Source organism: Cucurbita pepo, chromosome LG05 (assembly GCF_002806865.2).
Source record: "Cucurbita pepo subsp. pepo cultivar mu-cu-16 chromosome LG05, ASM280686v2, whole genome shotgun sequence".
NCBI classification, from domain to species: domain Eukaryota; kingdom Viridiplantae; phylum Streptophyta; class Magnoliopsida; order Cucurbitales; family Cucurbitaceae; genus Cucurbita; species Cucurbita pepo.
Genome location: NC_036642.1, coordinates 7,202,901 through 7,213,546, shown reverse-complemented (window position 1 = coordinate 7,213,546; position 10,646 = coordinate 7,202,901). Strand labels below are relative to the sequence as shown.

The following is a 10,646-nucleotide window of genomic DNA, read 5'->3' as shown; positions in this document are numbered from 1 at the left end:
TAAATATATTAATTTTTTTTGCAATGAATTGCATATGAATATAATATTTATTTAGAAAAGGAACTGTTAATTAATTTGATGATGTTTTTATTTTCTAATTTCTTATTAGTAGACATTGATTTATATCATCTAATTAAATGAGATACTCATGGTGATGATTTATTTAGTATGATGCTCTAGCCTTTTAGTTTTAGAATGAAACTACATAAAACCATAATACAATGATAATAATAATAAAAAAAACAACTCCCAACTTGATATAGTGGTCTCCCGGTAGCCGCTTAGCTTTGATACACCCCATTATCGGTCTCTTAGTTCCGGATTGTTAAGAATGCGGCTTTGATATCATCTTAAAATTTAGAAATAAGTGGGATCCAACGTATTTTCATTAATGTTCACAATAATTAAATAGAATACAATTACTGACTAACTCCTAAAAATAGGAGAAAATATACTATACTATCTAATGTTTTAAGTTTGTTTGAGATTCAATGTTATCTACCAACAGAGATTCTCAATTTTATCTAATGTTTTAAGTTTGGACTCCCACCATAACTTTATATAGTCTTGCAGCATAAACAATGCACATGACTTTTGATCGTCTGAGAAATTAGTGAACCTGAACACTGCTTCTATTGAGGTTAATCACATATGTACTACTATCGGATCCAACGCGGTCCCATTAAAGGTACAAGGGTCATATCTTTTGAAGTCTCACACGTTTCTTGCCTCACTAGTTGATGAAGAAACGTTAGTTTGTTGGGTAGTTATAACTGTTTGCATAATCACCTGGAATGATTCTCACATTAGAGCAGTTGTATGATCACGTGCGGCATGAGGCTTCACTGGCAGTGGAGGTGGCACTACTTCATCAAGTCGATTTAGTGATCTCTCGCGGATGAGACTACCCCTGGCAGGGGGGTCGTCCTTTACGCCCTCTTCCTCGACTTCTAGGTGATATAATCTATATTCAACACATAACATACTAAGTCTATATCTTAACATATATTATATACCCCTCATTTCAACATACAAACATAACAAACATTGCAAGCTAAACTTTGCATTATTCTAATCGATCAACAACATACATCATCTAACAAAACCAGTTATTATCTTTAAAATGCATACCTTACATTAATGGTATGTTTGTTGAAGGATCATAAAGTATGCTAGACCAAGATCGTAGATCGGTCTACATAATCTAAAAACCTAAGGCTCTGATATCAACGATAAAACCCCTAATTTTCTAGATCGAAGACGCACGGGAAGAACATGTCGATACACGACATAGCAAATCGTTTTCGGTCACTTTACAATAACTGACTCAAGGAATGGGGACGCGTCGACGGGGCTTGTGACGATGATCTGTACGCTCTGAGTGCGTGGAGTTTTCTCTCTTTGTCGGGAGTGTGTATGCTGCAAAGTATTGAGTGGGAGAATATAGAAAAATGCTCAATTATGGGTGTGAGGTTGGGTGGTCAATTGGAGATCCGAAAACTCTAGCACTTTGCCAGAGTTTTCATGATTTTCCCGGTAGCAGTTCCGTTTTTGCTTAGTTACATTACCACGAACTCATAGTGAAGTGTAAGCTCAACTTGCCTTTCTATTTGAACCTCAAGATACCTTTCATCGAAGCCACCTTCAAGAACACCTTGCCACTTACCTTAAATTTCAAGTTCCTACCCTCACATTGACATAACTCTTATATCTACTTCGAGTTGTACGCATTATTGCTATGATCTTTTGCATCATTAGCTTATACTAAATCTGGTTCTAGCAATTTTCGTTCACCTACCTCGTCCTAGCACAATGGAGACCTACACCATTTTTCATATAAAACTTCGAACGGTGCTATTTCGATAGTAGCTTGAAAATTATTGTTGTAGGTGATACTGTATACTCTTTCAATGTCTTGCGTTGATCTGCGATAAAATTCATAGCTATATTCTCCCATTTTCATTTCGGCATGCTTAGGAATTGCAATAGTCCTGTCGTTCTTTGTTTTGATGCTTTCACTTGCCTGTATACAAGACATTTACTTATGAACTCTGCTATGTCCTCCTTCATGTTGCGCTACCAAAATACGGTTTAAGATCCTAGTACATTTGTGCTACCTGGATGCATGGAGAACAAGGAGTTATAGGTCTCCGTTAGTATCTCTTGTTTCGGTTTTTCAACCGCTGACACACAATCACCATTGGCATAACCCTTGACCAATTCTAGCCACCTTCGTTATCTCATGTTCAACTCTTTATTGGATGAAGAAGTACTTCAAACTCTTTTGGTCGGTACATATCCAAGTCTTGTCTCTATATGGGTAGTGTCACCAAATCTTTAGTGCAAAAACTACCGCAGCTAATTCCAAGTCATGAGTGAGGTAATTTAGCTCGTAATCCTTCAACTCATACGATGCATAGGCCACCTTCCCATGCTGCATCAATACACACCCCAACTCTTTTTTGGGAGCGTCACTATAAATTACATAACCTCATAACCTCATGAACCCTCTGAAACGTGAGCACTAGACGACACTAAGTTGTGTTTCAAATCTTGGAAACTTGCTTCATGCTTCAATCCACATAAACGAGACACCCTTCATGGTGAACAACTTCAAAACCTCGATAGGATCTATGACAAGTTAGAGAATTGCTCAAATCTTCAGGGTCTTCCTAAATGCTATAAATGGTTTTAACACATTCTCCAACATGAGCGGTGTTGTTGGCCAGTCGGTGTATAGTGTCTCCTTGATCGTGTATGAAAATATATAATATAATATTGAAATTATTGATTTCTGGTCCTGGATAACGAGGAAACGATATTGATGTCTACTTCTACGTTAAAATTACCATTGCATTAAATGAGAAAAAAAAAAAAAGATTGGGGAGGAGATATTTCCACGTGGCCGCCAAATGGACAGGATGCCAGGCTGGCTGATAACACTACAAAATTCAAATAAATACTCTTGACCCACCCTATTTTTAGAAATAATTAAATAACAAGCTCAACATTTATTTATTATTTATTATTATTAATTCAGACCATGTGCCTATGTGTAGTTGGTAGTGTTGCCAATGTGGAAATATTCACAATTTTTAACTAATTTTAATTTTAAAAAATATTAGAAATTTAGATATTAAAAATATAAAGAGTTAACATTTAAGAAATTTAGATATTAAAAATTCAATTTCTTAGGTTGGTTTGAGTTATTTAAATTATTTATTTTAAAAAAAATAATAAAAGTAAAAATGTTAGTTTTTAAAAATATTTATTTATTTTTAAATATATTATTAAAAAATTTTATTTGGAAAATTATTTATTTCTTCCTAAACTCAGATCTTCCACTAAATTAATCAATGTGGGACTCACTCCCAATAATCCTCTAACAATTGGCTTCCATATTTTAAATGGACGAAAAAGTAGTCTTATTCACCTTTCGTGTCTATCCTCTCCAATTCGAGAACTATTGATCTAAATAATTGTGCGTAGATGTCGAAAAGTAGGGGCTATGAAGAAGCTTCTCCATTACCATTTTTGGAGGAACATGAACATTATTGCAAACCTATTACCCAAACACATCCACTTTGGTCATTGTCCCTCTTTATTTCATGTCATTGTCCCACTTTGGTCAAGTTTTTTTTAATCAAGATTGTCACTACATGCATAGCGTATCTATAATGCGCGAAAAAATCATTTAAGACACGTTTATAATAAAATCGTTAAAATAACGCGGCAAAAAATAAATGAACACGGATTTTAATAAAATAAAGGGAATACAGTACATCTCTACACATGACCCACGTATGCGCACATGGACCCACAAGACGAGCATATACGTACCCTCTAGACCTATCCTTCAACTAGTGCACTCACACTATCTGAGCTTCTGAGGGAAAGAAGCTTGCATAATATTGTAGTGTACACAATACTGTATCATAGCATCATGGTGGAAATAAATGTTGGAAGGTACGTATCCATACTAATCATGATGGAAAAAGATTGTGATGCATATAACAAACAAAGATGTATAAGGTCTTCGTAGCTTCAAATCATATAACATGCCGATCATAGGTTTGTTTTTTCAGAGACATTTTCATGAATATATTCTTGGCATATCAACATTTCACAGTCTCGAAAATAATCATACTAGCATGGTGTGCATGACGTATCATAGCATAAAATAGGTCATAATACATCATCACGTAGTTATGACATGACATGACATAACATAACATAGCAGTCATAACATTACATATCACAGTTCATGTCAGTCAAGTATACAATGTTCGATTTTCATGGTATAGCTCGTAAATCTTTTTTTAATCATAACAATACTTTAATTTCATATTTATGTAGCATAGGATCTTGCCGTCTTCCAAGCCTACTTGGTATGAAGCAAGTCTACATTGGAACCATGGAAGCATGTTGAGCCTTTGTCATCAGCTAGTCTAGTGAATTTATAAGGCTAGAGTTATGATGCTAACTATAACGACTCTAATTTTCTATTGAGATTAAGGTTGCCACTACATGCATAATATATCTATAATGCATGAAAAATTCATTAAAAATATTTTATTACGAAGTCATTGACTTACACGTTCATAATCAATGAACAAATATTTTAATAAAACAATGAAAATTAAAATTAATTGTCCCGATCTACCCCTAAGGGCTACAAAGAAAACAACATGCATGTAATTACCTTATCTTTGATCACATAGCCGTCATCGCAAAGTCGTCAACTGTACAGAGATACCTTACCTTTATCTGAAAAATAAGATTAGCACATGAATTGAGTATTGTGAGAAATACTCAATAAGTGACCCCACTGTTGGGTTAAAAAATGCATACACAAGCAACCATGGGGACTTGAACTATGCTTTCTAATCCGGGCTAAGGATGTATAGTACTTCTCTACACACAACCTACATATGTGCACATGAAGCCACCAAGCTAGCGTATACATACCCTTGGGGTTACCCTTCAGCTAGCGCACACTCACACTGTTTGAACCACAGGGAAAAGGAGCCCACATAATATTATGGTGTACACAGATTGTATCATAACATCATGACGAATATAAACATCGTAAGGTACGCATTCGTATTAGTCATAACGAAAAAAATATTTCGATGCATATGACACACAAAAAATGCATGAGGTACTCGTAGCTCCAAATTATATAACATGCAAATTGTACATTCGTTTTTTCATAAATTTTTTGATGAATACATTCTTGGTATATCAACATTTCACATTCTCGAAAACAATCAAGCTAATATGGTATGCATGACATATCATAGCATAACATAAGTTATAATAAACGATCACGTAGTCATGACAACATAACATTACATAATATAATTCACGTCATAACAATCATAAAATATGGCATATGGGAAATTATGTTATGACGTGCTCTGTGGCTCCTCCATGTGCAGTAACTTGCAAACGGGATTGGACTAACATCAACAATAAAAACAAATCAAAATCTAATTATAAAATCGTGTTGTTCAAGTTTATTACAAATGAAAAATGGGTTTGGATACCATTTCAAGAAAAATATAAAAGACCAAAAATAAACCAACTTTACTAACACCCTCGGACGACCCCTTCTTTGACCACGTAGTTTCTGAATACTCCACCACCTCGACCAGTAGTTAGCGAACACTTGAAAAAAGTGAGGAAAGGGACGAGTATAAAAATATTAAGTAATCAACCTATTTGTAGGCTGTCATCAGCTATGTTGCTAGCTAGTAAGTTACCCAAGGCTTTTCTTTGGGCTTTAGGGATTTCACACCTAGTTCTACTGCTACTCTGGAAGTTTTGAGCATATTTCATGTCTAACACAAACCCACGCTAGGTTTGAAGGTTGTTCATCCATTTCAAACACCCTAGATATACTAGGTGGTAAATCTCATTCATCGGGTGAACTACTTTACTATTCTTAGACTTAGTCAGCTTGCATAGCCACAACCGTGAATGACCAATATCTTGGGTTGATGTGCTACCTTATCAAATCTGTTAAGACAGTATGGCGTCTAATTGGTCTAAGTGTAATCCATGGAAGGTTAACTCAGTCATAAACTCACTCTAGGTGTGAGGTGCGACCCTGTGTGCTTGTCAACTACTAGGTTATCTACGTGGTCCTACACTCCCTCTAATGACGGATTCACAGCACAGAGGTTTAGTTACAACACTTAATCGCTTTGACGTGCTATGCTATGTTGTTTTGAAAGATATGTGTCTATCACGTATGTGTGTTTTGCTTTACCTAACCCCAATAGTAAGAACACGTAAGAGTTCAATGTCATTGCTCCTACCATTGTAGCGAGGTATTTTTAAAAAAAATTTATAAGTAGTATTAAAACTTTTAAATTTTTGGAGATATTTTTATTAATTTAAGTGGAGATAAATTAATCTAAAAATTCCAAAATTTCAAACAAAATTATAATTTTATTATAAAACTCTTCTCTCTCAACCGCATGGTCCCACGTTCAATATACGAAGTAGCACCACATATAAACCAAGTTTCTGGCCTTGCAGCTGAGCCACCCAGTCGTTCTGAACCAGAGGAGTGTCGTCACAGATATCCGACGTCGACCATCTTCTCTGCGTTCAACCTGTTCAAATCATTGTTTCAACTTCGGTACGTTCATTTCACCGCTATAATCCGAAGTTTTAAAAAATGAACTCAGTTTATTTGTTTTTGTGTGCGTGTGTTTGTTTTTCCGTTTGATTTCGTTTTCTGAGTTGTTTCTTTCGGTTTTTGAATTTGTTTCATCTTACGAACTGCTTTCTGCGATTTCTGTAGGAAATAGTTATTGTTTGTTTTACGCCACTTTTTTTGGTTGTGGTTTTGTTTTGGAGATGAATGGATTGAGAATCTAACCTGACTTCCTCCGGCCTTGCAGCGACTCTATTCTTGTATCATTTTCCAACTGCTACTCATTGTTGTTGTAATTTGGTAAAATCGACCTCTCATGTCAACAAGAATGGAGGCCACGGTTACGCAGCACTTCCAGTTTTCTCCATGGATCCATTCCAGCAGTATTGTTGCAAAGCCCAAGGGTTCGCTACAATTTTCTCGGCGATTCGCGGAGCAGCACATCTTGCGGGTGCCATTTTCATTCAATTTACAATTGTCGAGACCTTCAGCTCGTCGCAGAACAGTTGCTTTGAACATTGCCTGCTCTTACGAGAACTCGACAGGTTTTCTGTTTGCAATCTATAGCCGATATATTCAATTTTCTCATCTTAAAGCTAAAGAAACGTCTATCTGTTAATTCGATGGTATTCTATAGAATTCGGTAAAAGCCAATTATAGCTTAGCTCCTAGAATTTTGATTAGCATTTACTTGGTATATATATATATATATGCGTATGGAATCTCCCAAAACACATGAAGTTCCTCATCTTTACCCGTGATAAAATTAATGTTTCTCCGATTGTTAAAATTTGCACGGTGTACTTGAGAAACTTGGAGCACCTTTATTAAGTGTGTTATAAAATGACAATTTCATTTCAACTTGATTACATTTTTCCCATTTGCTCCCACTGTGAAGTATTTTTTACACAATGTTTTAAGCTCTCATTAGAAGGATTAGCCTGTAATTTGTGGCATACATACATACATACATATACATGGAAACTTGAATATAGTCAGGGACTACATTTCTAATAAGATTTTCGATTTTGCGTTTTTTCAGTGTTGGAATCTGGAAACCATTTTGCTTCTTTTGATGAATCTTTGGCTATACAGGTATGGGTTTCCTCTTTTTCATTCTTATTTTGCTAGAGGTTTTCACTGCTTTCTTGCATTGTGTGATTGAGTCATATTCAAAATTGCAGAGGAAGTGCCGGGAGATTGAGTCATATTTAGATGGGCGCTGTATATATCTTGTTGGTGAGTTTCTTTCTTGGAGCACTTCATTACTTTTGAGCTTATGAAATTAGATGTTCAAAATTGTATCTATGAAGTGCAGGAATGATGGGTTCGGGAAAAACGACTGTGGGGAATGTCCTGTCCAATGCACTCGGTTACTCCTTTGCTGATAGGTTTGTCTTAAAGCTGTTTGTGCAGTTTTTACCAACTTTCTATCAAAATCTGTTATTCTTCTTTGCATCTTGATTTCATAGCAAGCGAGAGATTTACGTTCTTTAAATTTTATAATTAAATTTATCTTCCAAGTTTTATTGACAAGTGAAGCTGAGTAAAATGCAGCTGTAAAATTACAATATCATTGAAGATGCAACAGATGCAGAAAAATCACTGGACCCTGTTTTTAATTTTATTTCCTCCATTAATGAAAGAAAGAACTGTGGATCTAGGATTTTTATGCTAGCGTTATAATTTCTGGCTTCTGTGATTAATTTTTCTTGTCCATGCGTAACCACATACTATGACGATATATTTCCTTACTGATCACTTGTGATATTTTATATTTTGGATGCCACAGTGATTCATTGGTTGAAGAAGACGTTGGAATTTCTGTAGCTGAAATTTTCAATGTCTATGGGGAAGACTTCTTTAGAGAAAAAGAGGTCAGTATAGACGCATAACTGCCAAATCATTTGTTACATTTTGACATAATTTATGTTGTCTGTTAACTACTTTGCTCAAAGTTTATGCTGTTTATTCATTATTTTACCTCTCTCTGCCTCTCTCTCAAATGCACCCATCGATTATCTTGTAAAGGTTTTTAGCTGTTAGGTTCATATCCAAACATGGATTCTGATCGAGATTTTCTTTCTCTCTTGACTGATGAGGTTATCTCAATTGTTTGTCCCGTGGTACACTTGGATTTGTACTTCAGACTACTTTTGAAGTGTTATGTAGTATCTAGAATTGATGAAAGTGATCTTAATCATTCAAGAATTTCTTTTTAGTCCTTGCTTAAACTAAACCTCATACTAGCCTCGAAGGTCGAAGTAAATATCATGGCCATAATGCTCTATGATAACTATCATTACTTTGTTTTCTATTCTTTCATTTTAAAGTTATACCACGAAAAGGTCATTGCCACTTGGCCATTACATTTTGATAGACCCGGAATGTGTAATACTTGAATTTCTCACCATTGAAACATTGTTGCCACAAGGGATGCTCTATTCTATGCATTTATGAACTCCAAAACAAAATCTTAGCTTATTGACATAACAGTGAATCTAACTTATCTTGATTCCTGCAGACGGAGGCATTGAGGAAGTTATCTTTGATGCATCAGTTTGTTATTTCCACAGGCGGAGGTGTCGTTACAAGAACGATAAACTGGTAAAGAAGAGAGACTAGTTAGATACAAGTGGTTACATCTTTTCAGTTGTACTTAAGTTTTCAGTATCATCTGGCCGAACCTTTGTTCTTAAATTTCCAGGAAACATATGAATAAAGGGATCAGTGTCTGGTTGGATGTGCCTTTGGAAGCCTTGGTTAAGAGGATTTCAGCTGTAGGAACCCGTTCTCGCCCCCTTTTGCATCATGATTCAACTGATGCATACTCAAAAGTACGTTTTTCAGTGCTTGTTTCTGTTTTCTCTTGAGAAGAATCTCTTAAGATTAGTTTTAAAATTCAGTCTCGAATAAATTTGTTATTTAATTCCTGTCATCTACAGACCGTCGTCCGTTTATCTACTCTCCTAGAAGAGAGGGGTGAAGCATATGCCAAAGCTGAAGTGAGAGTTTGCTGCCAAAGTAAGACATCTTTCCTTGATGTTTTTATTCATCATGACCTGTGGAAGTACAAAAAAGAACTAAAATAATGTCTTATTCTTTCTAAGCTTAATGTCAACAGCTCAATGGTTTTGGGTTTGCAATATCAAAAAGTAATCTCTTTAGTTTTTCTTTCGCACAGAAGAACTGCTGCTTTCATTTAAAAGTTATTTTTTCCAAAAGCCATTCCGAACATAAGCTGAGTGCTTGAGTTGTGCAGAACTTGCAGCGAAACTGGGCACTAAAGATGTATGTAATGTCACACCTATGGCCATAGCAATCGAGGTCTCTCTCTCTCTCTCTCTCTCTCTCTCTCTCTCTCTCTGCATAAACATTATAGTTTACGCTGCAACTAACTCGAGCATTTTGACTATGAGTCCTATTTTTATTCCTAACAATTTTTAGCTTGTACACGTTTATACTACTATGTACTCTCAGGTACTGGAACAAATCAGCATCTTTTTGGAGAGAGAAAATGGTTCTTGTGCATTTTGACAACCACAAAAACAATAGTTATTCAGGTATAATAGAAGCTTTACTACTTTCATGGCAGCAATGAAGTGAAGAAGCTGATATTTTCGTTTCATTTTTTCCTTATAAAAGTTGAGCATTTTTCTTCTGTTTTCAGGTGCAATTACAAATTCGATTTTTTCATTATTTATGGAGAATATTCTCTATCAAAGCTTGATTCATCCCAAGTCTTGACCCATATTTCTTAATCTCGCAAAAGGGTATGATCATTTAGTGTAGTGAAGCATAGAAAATGTATCACGTTTCTTATAAATGTGGTTATGTCATTCATTTAAGGTTAGATTACACTTCGGTTGGCTCTATTGTACGGAGAAGTTTCATATTTAATTTTAAAATTTTCCCAAAGGTACAAAATTGTATCTATTCTTTGTCAATTTCTGTATGGATTTCTATTTGGTAAATTTGT

At 35.3% G+C, this 10,646-nt stretch overlaps 1 protein-coding gene across 1 annotated transcript; it reads left to right on the top strand.

The window, feature by feature from the left end:
* Positions 1-6,530: 6,530 nt before the first annotated feature.
* Positions 6,531-10,614, top strand: LOC111795234 (shikimate kinase, chloroplastic-like). Its single transcript, XM_023677532.1, has 12 exons — positions 6,531-6,649; positions 6,915-7,212; positions 7,710-7,762; positions 7,852-7,906; positions 7,986-8,058; positions 8,460-8,544; positions 9,192-9,274; positions 9,375-9,504; positions 9,613-9,691; positions 9,930-9,994; positions 10,148-10,230; positions 10,338-10,614. Exons 2-11 carry the CDS (start codon positions 6,984-6,986, stop codon positions 10,202-10,204), a joined length of 909 nt encoding a protein of 302 aa, XP_023533300.1. The 5' UTR covers positions 6,531-6,649; positions 6,915-6,983; the 3' UTR covers positions 10,205-10,230; positions 10,338-10,614.
* The last annotated feature ends 32 nt before the right edge of the window (positions 10,615-10,646 follow it).